The following is a 14224-nucleotide window of genomic DNA, read 5'->3' on the forward strand; positions in this document are numbered from 1 at the left end:
CCACCCTCCCCCTGGCTCCTCCCACCAGCCCCTCGCTCTCCCCCACCTTCCTCCCCTGGCTCCTCCCTTCCCCCCGGCTCCTCCCACCAGCCCCTCCCGCTCCCCGACTTCTCCTCCAGCCCCCCCCAGTTCTCCTTCGGGTCCGGTTCAGACGCCAGTCCTTTTGCGTTTGGCGCTAGCCCCGCCCCTTCGGTCAGGCCGACCAATCAGGAGCGCCGGATGGGGCGGGCGCACGCGCGCGGGTGGGCGGGGGCGTTGGAGCCGAGCTGAAGTCGGGGCGAGCGGCTGAGGAGCGGGCGTGGGTGGGGGGGGGGCGTTAAGACGCATCGCAATGGCGCATGCGTACTGAGAGGGTGGTGCACGCGCTCTTGAGCGGTGAGTATAAACAGCGCATGCTCAAACAGTAGGGCGGGGGAAAAAAAAAAGGAGTATGGCGCATGCGCACGGAAGAAGCATTAGCAAGACTTCGCTGAGCAGGGCGCGCGACCTGGCTGACTTTTGAACGAGGCGCATGCGCAGTGAGGGGCAAACGCTCTGAGAGGGGCGCGGGACGGGCTCCGTCCTCATGCGCGTGGTAAGGCGCGGGGGGCGCACGCGCAGTGAAGGGACCCGAGCAGAGGCTTCACAAAATGGCGGCGGGGGCCTGGGTTGCCTGGCAGCCAGTGGCTGAGATGTGACCCCCCCCAGCTTCCCTTGGGAGCCCAGTGACCGGAGCCCCCAGCAGGGTCAGTTGGGGCGAGCCGCAAGATGGCCGCCACCTCGGCGTGAACATCAGGGGCCACTGCCAAGATGGCTGCCATGGCATGACAAGCATGGCACGAGCCCCAAGATGGCCGCCAGGTTGGCGTGAGCCCCAAGATGGCCGCTGTGTTGGCGTGACTGGCAGATGGCGATCCCCAAGATGGCCGCCAGGTTGGCGTGAGCCCCAAGATGGCCACCGGGTTGGCGCAACTGGCCGACCTCTGGGATGGCTGCCACACTGGCATGACTGGCAGGTGACGAGCCCCAAAATGGCCACAGTGTTGGTGTGACTGGCATCTAAGCTCAGGGCTGTTATTGTAGGGTCTCCGCTGAACTCTTTGTGGTCATTGTGCCCCTGAAAAGCAACAGCACTGACTGCTGGCTTGTTATTGTAGGGTCTCCAGCCATGCTCTAACCATTGGCTCTCCCCTTGCAGCCTGGTCCCGTCCCGCCATGGAGGCCGCGGCCACGGAGGAGGGCGAGGTGACCTCTGGGATGCAGTCCCTGGCGGTTGAGGATGCCCCGGAGCTGGTGCCGGCTGCAGCGGAGGAGGACGGGCCGGCGCCGGAAGGGGCGGAGGAGCGGGGGCAGGAGGAGGAGGCTGGGTGGTGTGTCCCCTGCAGCGACGAGGAGCTGGAGGCCCCAGAGGCCTGGATGCCGCCGCCCGAGGAGATCAGACGCCTCTACGAGCAGATCGCTGCAGAGGGCACCCTGCCGCTCCAGGCCGAGCTCCTGCCCCGCAGGGCCCCCACCCCTGAGCCAGACAGCGAGGAGGAGGACAGGTCTGACGGGCAGCCTGAGAGCGAAGAGGAGGAGGAGGAGAAGTGAGCACAGGGCTGGGCTAGCCGGGGGCTGTGGGTCGGGGGTGAGGGGCACTGGCAGGGCTGGGGGGGCAGGGGTTGTGGGTCGGGGGTGAGGGGCACTGGCAGGGCTTGGAGGGGCAGGGCTGGGCTAGCAGGGACTGTGGGTTGGCATTGAGGGGTACCGGGAGGGCTGGGGACTGTGCGTCTGGCGCTGCCCCTTCCCCTCTGTTGGGTCTTTAACCCCTTGGTTCTCTCTGCTCCAGGCCCCACGTCCCGACCGAGTTTGACTTTGACGATGAGCCTGTGACGCCCAAGAACTCCCTGATTGATCGCAGGAGAACACCAGGTAGGAGCAGAGCCGGGATAGAACCCAGGCGTCCTGGCTCCCAGCCCCCCTGCTTTAACCATTAGCTCCCCCCCCCTCCCTGAGCGGGGATGGAACCCAGGGGTCCTGATGCTCCCCTCCCCCCACAGGCGGCTCGCGCAGCCAGAAGCGCGAGGCCCGGCTGGACAAGGTGCTGTCGGACATGAAGCGGCACAAGAAGCTGGAGGAGCAGATCCTGCGCACGGGCCGTGACCTCTTCCAGCTGGACAGGGAGGATGCGCCGTCCCCACAGCGCCCCTCGGGGCTCTTCCTGCGCCAGCGCAAGTACTGACTGCCGGGGGTGGGGCTGGCAGGCAGTGGGACCCTGTCCCCTTCCCAGCATCCTCTGGGCTGGCGCTGGGATCCCGCCGCACCAAGGACGCTCCAGCCCGGATACCAGCTCAGGGGGCTGAGATGGGGGAGGAATACAGTGACGGACCAGTGGGGTCAGCCCATGGGGCACAGGGCCCCAGGGAATGGGAATGGGGCCCGTGGCTTTCAGGATCTCAGCACAGCCGCCTCCATCACACCTATGGCTCCACCCTCACGGGGGGCTGGCAAAGCAGGAAATACCCCCTTGTGTTGCCCGGAGGGGGCAGGACCTACAGCTGGGCAGGGGGGAGGGAAGGGTCTGTCCAGTGTTTCTGCTGCAATAAAAGTGTTTCTCGCCCTCTGGCGTCTCCTTTCTTCTGCCCGGTTCATGCTGAGCTGAGGCCTCGAGCTCCCCCCAGCCAGGCCCCCTAGTGCCAGACACTCTGACCCCAACGAGGCTTGGGACTCTTGTAGGCCCTACATAAACACCACCTCTGCAGATCCTACCCCAGAGGGGTCTCCCTTAGAGCCTGGCCGGGAGCTCTGCCACAGGGCTGTGTGTGTCTGTGAATCGGGCCTTCCCGAGGCTCAAGAGTGTTTTGCAGACATGGCCACCCTGGGCACTCAGTCGGCAGGATCCTGTTCCTCCAGGAGGCGGGACTTCCTGTTACACCCACAATACAAGGGTGTGTGAATCCTGGGTATTCTGCTATGAGAGGTAAGGACTTGCTGTATTGTCATCAGGGCTGGAGGTGGGACTTCCTGTATTGTTATCGAGGCAGGCGGTGGGACTTCGTTACCCATGCAGGAGGAGGCGGGACTTCCTGTATCGCCTCAGGAACCTCCTTTGCCCGCAGGCTGTTCCTCCCAGGAGAAGGTGTGACTTGTTGTTTTGTTGTTCCCTGCTGGGTCATGTCCTCACAGGAAGTGGCCCCTCTTCAGAGGCAGGGCTTTGTGTCCCATTGTCCAATCAGGGCAGAATGCTGGCATTAAGGGGCGGGGCCTCCGCAGGAAATGCATCCCCCCTCGCCTGAGGCCTCCTGCCCCAAGGTGCTCGGGTCAGGGGTGTGTGTGATGTGGGGAGGGTGTGGTCCCGGCTCAGAGCCCAGACCTGCCCCATCCACCCCCCACCAGCTGGGCAAGCGGGGCGGGGGCAGGGACGAAGCAATTGTGGGGGAGGGAAGGGTGTCGAGATCCCTCTAGGCCCCAGTCCTGAGTTGGGGTGGGCCGGGCCCTTTGCTACAGCACAGCTTGTGGTGGGGAGTTCCCTGGGGCCCACCCCACAACCAGGCCGCCCTCCCCCTCAAGACACCACCTGAGCCAGCCGGCTCCTGCCCCCCAAACCCAGACCCCCACGTGGGGAACAGAGACAAAACCCAGCAGACCCCGCTCTCCCCCTGTGCCTTTACCCAGAGCCGTTCCTCACCCTCCGGACGCCTGGGTCCATCCGCTCTGCTGGTGCCCGACCCGCAGCCCCTGCTAGCCCAGCCCTGGGTTCCCCCGCAGCCCTGCTGGTGCCCCTCAATCCTGACCCACAGCCCCTGCCAGCGCAGCCCCCCCCAGCTCTGCCAGTGCCCCTCACTCCCGACCCGCAGCCCCTGCCAGCCCAGCCCAGCCCCCCCCCAGCTCTGCCAGTGCCCCTCACTCCCGACCCGCAGCCCCTGCTAGCCCAGCCCTGCCCCCCCCAGCTCTGCCGGTGCCCCTCACTCCCGACCCGCAGCCCCTGCCAGCCCAGCACAGCCCCCCGCAGCTCTGCCAGTGCCCCTCACTCCCGACCCACAGCTCCTGCCAGCCCAGCCCTGCCTCCCCCCAGCTCTGCCAGTGCCCCTCACTCCCGACCCGCAGCCCCTGCCAGCCCAGCCCAGCCCCCCCCCAGCTCTGCCGGTGCCCCTCACTCCCGACCCGCAGCCCCTGCCAGCCCAGCCCAGCCCCCCCCCAGCTCTGCCGGTGCCCCTCACTCCCGACCCGCAGCCCCTGCCAGCCCAGCCCTGCCCCCCCCAGCTCTGCCGGTGCCCCTCACTCCCGACCTGCAGCCCCTGCCAGCCCAGCCCTGGGCTCCTCCCAGCTCTGCCAGTGCCCCTCACTCCCGACCTGCAGCCCCTGCCAGCCCAGCCCTGCCTCCCCCCAGCTCTGCCAGTGCCCCTCACTCCCAACCCGCAGCCCTAGTCCCTCCCTGGGAGATGGGTGACTCAGATGCCCACTGTGGCCATGCTGGGCGTGTGGCGGGAGCGGCAGCTTCGTGACTCCCCGGGGGGGGCGGGATGGGGGTTGATGAGGGGGTGGAGAGAGATTTCAACCTGCTGCCACCTGGGCCGGGGGCGGGGCAGCGCGCCCCCCCCCCCCAGGACAGGCCCCCTACCCCCGAGCCAGCCAGTGCCCCCCTGTGGCCAGGTGAGGACGGCACCCCCCGGAGGGGCCAGGGCGGCTGGAGGCCTCAGGGAACCCGGAAGCTGCCCCCCCCCCCGTCTCCTTTCTGTGTCAGCAGCTGACGCACGGTCCCCCCCGCGCCCCCGCATCCTGTCACCATGGCAACCCATTGTTACCTCCAACGCAGCCGGGGCCGGGGGGGCCCCAGCGTATATAGGGCCCTGGGCCGGTGCGAAGGCACCAGCGCTGGGCCGGCCCGCCGGGGAGCCAGGAACACCCCTTTTCCTTCCCTCACCGCCGGGGAGCCACCCCTGGCCCCCCAGAGCCCAGCTGAGTGGAAGCAGGCAAGCGCCAGGTAAGGGGGCACCCCACAGCCTGAAGGAGTGTGCAGGGGGCAGAGGCTGGGTCAGTAGAGGGGATGGGTGAATTGGGGGGCGGGCTAGTGGGGTAATGTTTGGGGTGACAGGGCCATGGTGGGAGGAGTGGCACAGGGTTTTGGGGGGGGTCTGACGGGAGAGTGGGTGGGGGGATTGTGGGGGCAGCGGGGGATGGAAAGGGGGACGCATTGGGGTCGTGGATGTAGAGTGCAGGGGGAATTGGGGTCAGTTGGATTCTGGGGGCAGGAGATTGTTGGGGTGCCGAGGGATGCTGGGTTCCCTGACAAAAGTGGGGGGTGCTTGGAAAGCCCCTGCCCCACAGAGGTGATGCCAGCCTCCCCCTCAAATGTGGGGGGCTGTGGGTCGGGAGTGGGGGGCACCAGCAGGGCTGGGGGGGCAGGGGCTGCAGGTCGGGAGTGGGGGGCACCGGCAGAGCTGGGGGGGAGGGGTTGGGGGGGCTGCAGGTCGGGAGTGGGGGGCACCGGCAGGGCTGGGGGGGCAGGGTGCTGCAGGTCGGGAGTGGGGGGCACCGGCAGAGCTGGGGGGGAGGGGTTGGGGGGGCTGCAGGTCGGGAGTGGGGAGCACCAGCAGGGCTGGGGGGGCAGGGGCTGCAGGTCGGGAGTGGGGGGCACCGGCAGAGCTGGGGGGGAGGGGTTGGGGGGCTGCAGGTCGGGAGTGGGGGACACCGGCAGGGCTGGGGGGGCAGGGTGCTGCAGGTCGGGAGTGGGGGGCACCGGCAGGGCTGGGGGGGGGAGGGGCTGTGGGGGCTGCAGGTCGGGAGCGGGGGTCACCGGCAGGGCGGGGGGGGAGGGGCTGTGGGGGCTGCAGGTCGGGAGTGGGGGGCACTGGCGGGGGGGGGGCAGTGGCTGCAGGTCAGGAGGGGGGGCACCGGCAGGGCTGGGGGGGGAGGGGCTGGGGGGCTGCACGTTGGGGGGGGAGGGGCTGGGGGGCTGCACGTCGGGGGGGGGCCACCGGCAGGGAGGGGCTGGGGGGGCTGCAGGTCGGGAGGGGGGGGGGCACCGGCAGGGCTGGGGGGGGGCAGGGGCTGCACGTCGGGGGGGGGGGGGCACCGGTAGGGCGGGGGTGCCAGTCCTGCTCTGGCCCTTTAAGGGGCGGGCCCATCCCTCCCCCCTCCATTTTCTCCCTCCCTTTTTCTGCGCATCAGCCCCGCAGCCCCCCCCCCCCCCCCATCCCAGACCCGGATGCCTGGGTTCCGCGGCGGGACGGAGGCGGCCTCCCGGCTGCCCCCTAGCCCCCCACGGGGAGGGGCCGGCCCCAGCCGGAGCTAGGTAGGCGGCCCCGGCGGGGGGGGCAGGACTGCGGCCCCCCGTCAAGATCCCACCCCCTTTCCGCCCTGCACCCCCACAACGGGGCGGCTCTCGCCTAGGGAAGTGGGGGCGGACCCAGGCGGCCGGGAGGGGGTGAGGCAGGATCATCCCCTCTATTCTATTGCCCCCCCCCCCCCCCGCTCTGGAGATCCGGGGGGGGCTCACTTGAGAACCTTCGAAATGTGCCCCCCACCCATGGGGAGGGGGAATGGAAAGCGCTGGAGACGGGGTGGGGGGTGGGGATGGGGCCTGGGCCCTCCAGGGGGGATCCAGCCCCAGGGCAGGTACTGGCTGTAGGGGGCTGGGAGCTGGGGCACAGAGCCCCCCCTCTGACCCCCCCTTTTCTCTCCCCCCAGCCATCCCCCATGTACGCCGAAGCCTCCACCATGAATTTCCGGACGCCCGGCTTCTTCCGGCGCAGCCCGGCCCCCGCGGCGAAGCCGGCCCCCGGGGTCCCCCCACTGTCGGCGCTGGGGGGCATCGCCCAGATCTCCCCCTGCCTCTACCTGTGCAGTGGCAACGCGGCCGCCAACCGGCCCCTGGTGTCGGCGCGGGCGGTGACCTGCGTGGTGAACGCCACCATGGAGATCCCCAACGCCAACTGGCCCGACATCGAGTACGTCAAGGTGCCGGTGCCCGACCTGCCCCACGCCCCCCTGGGCCTCTACTTCGACTCGGTGGCCGACCGCATCCACCAGACGGGCAAGCGCAACGGGCGCACCCTGGTGCACTGCGTGGCGGGCGTGAGCCGCTCGGCCTCGCTCTGCATCGCCTACCTCATGAAGTACCACCGGCTCAGCTTGCTGGATGCCCACCAGTGGGTGAAGAGCCGGCGGCCCGTGGTGCGGCCCAACGTGGGCTTCTGGCGCCAGCTCATCGATTACGAGCGCCGGCTCTTCGGCAAGAACACGGTGCGCATGGTGCCCTCGCCCATCGGCCCGGTGCCCGACGTCTACGAGAAGGAGACCCGCGGCCTGGTGCCCCTCTGGAGCTACAGATAGGCGGGCACCGCCCGGTACTTTGCAACCCAGGACAGCTGGACCCGCCCCAGCAAGGGGCAGATGTGAGTGCCCGGGCTTGGGCAGACTGAACACCTCGGGGGCACTGGTGACTGGGTTTGCCCCTGGAGGAGAGATTTGGGGGCAGCTCCCCCACCCTGGGACCGGCTCGGCGGGGGGTAGAGGTTGTCCCACAAAAAAGCATTTTCTAACCTCAAACTTGGAGGGGGGTTTTTGCAGAGTCTGAAGCTGTGTTTAAAGGGGGGGGGGGGGGGAGAAGAGTCATTGAGTATAAACCCCCCCCCCCCGCATCGTGTGACTCTCCCCCTGGGTGGCCATTTTTGTAGGGCCTACCACAAACACCCCACTAACCGCCTTCCAATTCACCCCCCCCCACACACAAACAATTTGCCCCCCCCCCCCCCCCGAGAGACAAGATCTCAACTGCTGCCCTCCATTGGGGGGGTGTAAGTGGGGGGGGGCAAAATGGGGGTGGGGGAGAGAATCTGCTCTCAGCCTGTCTTCCGCTCGCCCCTGTATAGCTCTGTACATAGCCACAAAGATCTATAGTCCTTCCCCAGCCACGAGCGCAATAAACAAACCTTGCCATTAAACCACTCAGCAGGGGCTGCTGGGGGGCAGGGAGGAGGTGGGGGCTTGGGGGAGGTCTGGGGGGCTCTGGCCGCAGTGGGGAGGTTTGGGGGGGCATGCTCACTCGCTCGCCCCTTAAATAACAAAATTCACTTTATTTTATAATATAAAAAACTCCTATAAAACAAAGACATTTACAACTGGGGGGCTCAGGGTCAATGTGGGGGGAATTGCCCCCCAGGTGTAGAACTATGGGGTGCCCCCCAAGCCAGGACATCCAGCCCCCTGCCCCAGCATCCTTCATTGAGGGGCCAGTGGGAATATTCTGGGGTCACCTCTGGCTCCCCCCCCAGCACTGCAGGGAGGACCCTGCTAGTGGCTATGGGGTCCCCAACCTCCAGTTTTGGGGTGATGGGTGGGAGCACCTCAAAGTGCCGGACACCGGGCGGGGGGGGGGGGGGGGGAGAATTCCTAGAGGTTACCCCCCCGCCGATTTCTGTCCCAAGTTCACCCTAAATCGGCCCTGGAGCCCCATACCTGCCCCCTACCAAGTGTGGAATGGGAGACGGATTTGCCCCCCCCCGTCCAACAGGGGGCACTCCCTGACCTGCCCCCCCAAACAACGGGCCCTTCCAAGCAGGGGTGAGCCCCACAGTGGGCAGGGGGGGTGTTATACCCAGGCGCTGCCCCCCAGCCTCAATCGCTCTCTGCGTCACTGCTGATCACGCCGCGGAGGCTGGACCAGTCCACTGGGTGCCGGGCTGGGGGGCCCCCGTCGGCAACTGGGGGGTCGGCCGGGGGAGTGCTGTACAGGCTCCAGATGTTCCGGCGCCGGGGACGGCCTGTGGGGAGGGTAGAGGAGGGTCAGCTCCAGAGGGGGGTCCCTGCTCCCGCCCCACACATCCCCCTGGATCCATCCCCCTTAACTCCAACCTGCAGCCCCATCTCCCGTCCCAGTGTTCCACCCCACTGCCAACTGCACCCCCAGACTGCTGCCCGGCCCCCCCCCGTCCCCCTCACCGTCCGAGGCGATGATGTTCCCTACGTCCAGCGCTGCCACCTCGGCTGCCTCTTCCCGGCGCAGCCGCAGCGCCCGGCACCGTTCCAGAGAGGGGTTCCCTGGGGGAATGGGGGGGTTACTGGGGGGCTCTCCCGGGGAGCCCCCTGCCCGTCCCAAACCCCTCCCCCAACTCACTCCAGGGGCCCCCTTCCCTGTACCCTCAACCCCCCTCCTTGCCCCATCTCCAACCCCCCCACCCTGCCCGCCCCCTCCAGCCCCCTGCCCCCATCCCCCCCCCCTCACCCTGCAGCCCAATGGCCTCCAGCTCCCGGCGCAAGACCCCGACCCGCTGCTTGACGGAGCGACACCCGGCCAGCAGCTTCCTGTAGTTCCGCCGCACGCCACAGGCCAGGATGTAGCGCTTCAGCCGCCGCACCGCCGGGTGCTCCTCCGCCGGGCCGGCCCCCCCGCTGCCTGGCGCCTGGGGGTGGGGACAGGTTAGGGACCGCCCCAAGGGGAGGGGCTACAGAAAAACCGCGCTTCGTGGGAAAATCAAACGAAATTTTCCCGGGCTCAGCTGGGGGGTGGGGGTGAGTTCCTTTAAAACCTTGTGGGTGGGTTGTTTTTTCTAACCCCCCCTCCCCCGCCATTCTCGGACGTTTTCCACTGGACAACGGAAATTAATGTCAGAAAAGTTCAGCGCTCGATGGCTTTCCTGACCCCGACTCCTGGTTTGGTTTGTTTTTTTAAATACAAACATTTCCCTTAGGGAAAATCCTAATTCCTGCAGCAAAATTTCATTTGACGATGTCCAATTTTCTAACTTTAAAAAATAGTTTCCGCTGGGAAAAAATATAATAAAAATTCAGTTCCGTTTATTTTTCCCTTCTCTCTCCCCCGCCCCCTCTTTTAAATTGCACTGGGAAAAACCTGCATTTAATAAAATTTCAGTTCATGTTTTCTCATTCCTGACTTTTAAAATAATTTTTTCCAGAGGAAAAAAATTTTTAGTGCAATTTCTGTTCAGAATTCCTTTCCCCTGAATTTTAAAACCATTTTTCCACCTGGGGGACAAGTGTGAATCACATAGCAACATTTCAGTTCTCAATTTCTCTTTTCTCTGTCTACAAAAAGTTTCCACTGGGGGGGGGGGGGGGGACACACACACAAAAATTCACACAGCAAAATTTCGTAGATCAGGTTTTTTTCCTTTTCTCCGACTTTTAAAATTAATTTGCCAGGAGAAAAGAAAATTAATTGAGTACAATTTCAGTTCCCAATTCCTTTTTCCTGAATTTTAAAACATTTTTTCCACTGGGGGAAAAAAATGAATGTAGCAAAAATTTAATTCCATAATTTGTCCTTTTTTTCTAACTTTTAAAACAATTTTCCACTGGGAAAATAGTGAGAACTGAAATTTTTCTACAATTTCTCGTTCGCTTTCTCCAGCTTAAAAAAAAAAGTCCACCAAAAAAAAAAAAATCCATGCAATAACTTTACAACTTTTCACGACTTTTATATATTTTTTTTCCTGGAGAAAGAATGTATTTAGTGCAATTTCAGTCCTCGATCCTTTCCCCCCAGTTGTCAGACACATTTTTCATGGGAAAAATAATTAATGGAGCCAGAATTTCATTTCACAATTTCTTGGGGGTTTTGGAAATTTTAAAAATTTTCCACTGGAAAAAACAAAGTATGAAAATTTCTGTTCAATTTTTTTGTTCCTTTTTGCATTAGGAGAAAAAAGGGATTGAATCGAATTTCAGTTCACGTTTCCTCGCTTAGGACATTTAAAACAATTTTGCCAGGAGAAAAAAATTCATTCAGTGCAATTACAGTTGGTAATTCCTTTTAGTAGGTGCCTTTGGGTAGCCGACCCGGACGCCTGGGTCCCATTTTCCATTCCGGCCTATGGGGGCACTGCAGGACCCCTTCGGGAGCCGTCCCGGACGCCTGGTTCCCACTCCCCATTCCGGGCTCTGAGGACACTGCAGGACCCCTTCGGGACGCCCGGACCCCACTCCCCATCCTGGGCGCTGGAAGCGCTGCAGGACCCCCTTCGGGAGCCGTCCTGGACGCCTGGGTCCCATTCCCCCCCCTCACCTTTCCCTTCTTGCGCCGGAAGCCTGGGTTGGGGCTGTTGTTCTCATCCTGTGCGGAGGAGGAGGATGAAGAGTCGTCGTCGTCTGTCTCAGAGCTGCCCCTCTGCCTCGCCTGCACCTTCCCCTCCTCTTCCTCGCTCTCGCTGCCCCGCTTGGCCTTCCTCCTTCCTCTTTCCCCGTCCCCTTCCTGCTCCCACCCTCCTCCTCCTCACTCTCGCTGCCCCGCTCGGCCTTCCTCCTTCCCATCTTCCCCGTCCCCTTCCTGCTCTCACCCTCCTCCTCCTCACTCTCGCTGCCCCGCTCGGCCTTCCTCCTTCCCATCTTCCCCGTCCCCTTCCTGCTCCCACCCTCCTCCTCCTCGCTCTCGCTGCCCCGCTCGGCCTTCCTCCTTCCCATCTTCCCCGTCCCCTTCCTGCTCCCACCGTCCTCCTCCTCACTCCCCGATTCCTCCTCACTCTGGGCCTTCGTCGTCCTCTTCTTCCTCTCCAGCTCCGCCTCCTTCATTCCGGCTTCCTGCTCCTACCCTCCTCGCTCCCCCAATTCCTCCCACTTCTGAGCCTTTGTCTTCTTCTTGCTGCCCACTTCCTCAGCCTCGCTATCACTCCTCCGCTCAGCCTCCTTCGTTCCCTTCTTCCCTGCCGCTTCCGGCTCCTACCCTCCTCTGACTCGCTCCTTGATTCCTCCTCTCTCTGAGCCTTTGTCCTCTTCTCCTTGTTCTCTTCCTCCTCACTATCACTCCATCTCCCTGCCTTCCTCATTCTCTTCTTCCCTGCCCCTTTTCTGCTCTGACACTCCTTCTCGTTCACCTCAGAGTCGCTCCCCACTTCCGTCCCCTGAGCCTTCATCCTTCCCTTTTTCTTGCTGTCCCCCCTCCTCCTCGCTATCACTCCTCCGCTTGGTCTTCCCTGTCTGCTTCTGCCGCTCACACTCCTCCTCCTCCACTGCCGATTCACTCCCCGATTCCTCCTGCGTCTGAGCTGTGATCCCCCCATTCGCTTTCCCCTTCTGCTCCCCACAGTCACCCCTCCGCTCTGCCTCTCTCGCTCGCTTCTTCCCCGGCCGGCCCTGCGCCTCGGCTCCCTCTGCTCTCCTCCTCGGGGGCTGCTTCGTTCCCTCGCTGCCGGCCGCCCATTCGGAGTCGCGCTCTCTGCCGGCGCCACCCCGGTCTGGTGTCTCCTCTGCCCCAGAGTCCCCCTCGTCCTCACACGATCCCGTGTGCCCGGATTTCCCGGCATCCTCCTGGCCAGGAGCCAGTTTCGGCTTCCTCGAATCAATCCCAGAATCCTCCTCATCAGAACTGGCCTCTGGAAACCAGACGGGGAAGAAGTTAACCAGAGCTGGGACGCGGGGGCTGGGCACAGGAGGATCCCTCGCCCGGTGCTGGGACGCGGCCCCTCTGGGGTGGGGGGGCTGGGCACACGGGGGACCCCCACTGGGCGCTGGGACGTGGCCCCTCTGGGGGTGTGGGGGGGCACCTGCTCACCAGAACCCTGATCCAGTCGCTGTTTCTTTCTCGCCATGTCCTTGGGGCCCCCCCGCGACGAGTCGGAGCCGCTGCGGGGGTCGCTTCTCAGCCCCGACGTCAGGGGCGTCCCGGGCGCTCTCGGGGTTCGGGGACCCCCCGTCGGAACTGGAATCATCCAGCTGCTGGCACAGGCCAATGAGGTTACAACAGGAACCCGCCCCCGCCGAGCCCCCCCCCCACTTCCCCGCCGTCCCCCCCCCTCTCCCCGCGCCCCCCACTTCACCTCCCCGCCCCCCCCTCACCTGCATTCTCAGCAGCTCCTCCTCCACCAGCTGCTTGAGCAGCTCCTTCTCCTCCCCGCACCAGGCTCTGCCGGCCCACGTGGGCCAGGTACCTGCTCCGCACCATGGCCAGCGTCAGCACACTGCGGGCACAGGGCACGGGATTAGAGAACCCAGGAGTCCGGGCGCCGCCCCCCGCTCCGACCCACCGAACCCCTTCCCGCCCAGAGAACCCAGGAGTCCGGGCGCCGGCCCCCCGCTCTAACCCACCAAACCCCTTCCCACCCAGAGAACCCAGGAGTCCGGGCGCCGCCCCCGTCCTCTCACCCACCGAACCCCTTCCCGCCCAGACAACCCAGGAGTCCGGGCGCCGCCCCCCGCTCCAACCCACTGAACCCCTTCCCGCCCAGAGAACCCAGGAGTCCGGGCGCCGCCCCCCGTCCTCTCACCCACCGAACCCCTTCCCGCCCAGAGAACCCAGGAGTCCGGGCGCCGCACCCGTCCTCTCACCCACTGAACCCCTTCCCGCCCAGAGAACCCAGGAGTCCGGGCGCCCGGCCCCCCCCCAACCCCACCGAACCCCTTCCCGCCCAGAGAACCCAGGAGTCCGGGCGCCGGCCCCCGCTCCGACCCACCGAACCCCTTCCCGCCCAGAGAACCCAGGAGTCCGGGCGCCGGCCCCCCGCTCTAACCCACCGAACCCCTTCCCGCCCAGAGAACCCAGGAGTCCGGGCGCCGGCCCCCCGCAACCCACCGAACCCCTTCCCGCCCAGAGAACCCAGAAGTCCGGGCACCGCCCCCCCCAACCCACCGAACCCCTTCCCGCCCAGAGAACCAGAAGTCCGGGCGCCGGCCCCCCCCAACCCACCGAACCCCTTCCCGCCCAGAGAACCCAGGAGTCCGGGCTCCCACAATCCTTTGCTCCCCCTACCAGCCCCAGGGAACCCAGGTGTCCCGGGCCCGGGGGCACCTGAGGTCCGGGCTGCCCTGGAAGAGCCCGCGAGTGAAGTCCCGCATCTCCTGCTCCGCAGCCATCGCCCCGCTGCGTCTTTCCCGCCTGCGGAGCCCGTCCGGCCGCCGTAGCGCGGGGCTGATGGGAGGTGTGGCGCTGCCTGGGAACGGGCCAATGGGGAGCGGGGGGGGGGCGCAGGGGCTGATGGGAGGTGTGGCACTGCCTGGGAACGGGCCAATGGGGAGCGGGGGACGCAGGGGCTGATGGGAGGTGTGGCGCTGCCCGGGAACGGGGCCAATGGGGAGCGGGGGGGGGGGGGGCGCAGGGGCTGACGGGAGGTGTGGCGCTGGCTGGTAATGGGCTAATGGGGAGCGGGGGGCGCAGGGGCTGATGGGAGGTGTGGCGGTGCCTGGGAACGGGCCAATGGGGAGCGGGGGGCGCAGGGGCTGATGGGAGGTGTGGCGCTGCCCGGGAACGGGGCCAATGGGGAGCGGGGGGGGGGGGGGGGGCGCAGGGGCTGATGGGAGGTGTGGCGCTGCCCGG

The 14224-nt window shown here is 65.5% G+C and overlaps 3 protein-coding genes across 7 annotated transcripts; 2 read left to right on the plus strand and 1 right to left on the minus strand.

The window, feature by feature from the left end:
- The first annotated feature begins 232 nt into the window (after window positions 1-232).
- On the plus strand, window positions 233-2579 carry PAGR1 (PAXIP1 associated glutamate rich protein 1). 3 transcript variants are annotated; one of them, XM_024113080.3, is made up of 4 exons: window positions 233-375; window positions 1178-1565; window positions 1808-1890; window positions 2019-2579. In XM_024113080.3, exons 1-4 carry the CDS (start codon window positions 339-341, stop codon window positions 2198-2200), a joined length of 690 nt encoding a protein of 229 aa, XP_023968848.1. In that variant the 5' UTR covers window positions 233-338; the 3' UTR covers window positions 2201-2579. The 3 variants fall into 3 exon arrangements, with proteins under 3 accessions (XP_023968848.1, XP_023968850.1, XP_023968849.1); XM_024113082.3 differs by lacking the exon at window positions 233-375 and adding an exon at window positions 404-574; XM_024113081.3 differs by lacking the exon at window positions 233-375 and adding an exon at window positions 581-725.
- A 139-nt stretch (window positions 2580-2718) lies between these two features.
- LOC112058637 (dual specificity protein phosphatase 14-like) lies at window positions 2719-10032 on the plus strand. Of its 3 annotated transcripts, none has more exons than XM_024113079.3 (2): window positions 2719-3097; window positions 6649-10032. In XM_024113079.3, exons 1-2 carry the CDS (start codon window positions 3023-3025, stop codon window positions 7291-7293), a joined length of 720 nt encoding a protein of 239 aa, XP_023968847.1. In that variant the 5' UTR covers window positions 2719-3022; the 3' UTR covers window positions 7294-10032. The 3 variants fall into 3 exon arrangements, with proteins under 3 accessions (XP_023968847.1, XP_008174871.1, XP_008174872.1); XM_008176649.4 differs by lacking the exon at window positions 2719-3097 and adding an exon at window positions 4635-4942; XM_008176650.4 differs by lacking the exon at window positions 2719-3097 and adding an exon at window positions 6124-6253.
- Window positions 8017-13863, minus strand: HIRIP3 (HIRA interacting protein 3). Its single transcript, XM_065590966.1, is given in 9 exon segments — window positions 8017-8723; window positions 8902-9000; window positions 9185-9362; window positions 10985-11190; window positions 11808-12287; window positions 12501-12627; window positions 12751-12807; window positions 12809-12872; window positions 13700-13863. Coding segments are annotated over 9 exon segments (1422 nt in total). The 5' UTR covers window positions 13765-13863; the 3' UTR covers window positions 8017-8577.
- Window positions 13864-14224: the final 361 nt, after the last annotated feature.

Source organism: Chrysemys picta, chromosome 4 (assembly GCF_011386835.1).
Source record: "Chrysemys picta bellii isolate R12L10 chromosome 4, ASM1138683v2, whole genome shotgun sequence".
Lineage (NCBI taxonomy): Eukaryota > Metazoa > Chordata > Testudines > Emydidae > Chrysemys > Chrysemys picta.

What these genes read in the sequence shown, in the direction of transcription:
- LOC112058637 (XM_024113079.3), top strand. Translation starts at nt 3,023, where the DNA reads ATGCAGGAGGAGGCGGGACTTCCTGTATCGCCTCAGGAACCTCCTTTG. An exon ending in GCTGTTCCTCCCAGGAGAAG is followed by an intron (nt 3,098 to 6,648) that starts GTGTGACTTGTT and finishes CTCTCCCCCCAG; the next exon opens with CCATCCCCCATGTACGCCGA.
- PAGR1 (XM_024113080.3), top strand. Translation starts at nt 339, where the DNA reads ATGCGTACTGAGAGGGTGGTGCACGCGCTCTTGAGCG. An exon ending in GAAGAGGAGGAGGAGGAGAA is followed by an intron (nt 1,566 to 1,807) that starts GTGAGCACAGGG and finishes TCTCTGCTCCAG; the next exon opens with GCCCCACGTCCCGACCGAGT. An exon ending in TGATCGCAGGAGAACACCAG is followed by an intron (nt 1,891 to 2,018) that starts GTAGGAGCAGAG and finishes CTCCCCCCACAG; the next exon opens with GCGGCTCGCGCAGCCAGAAG.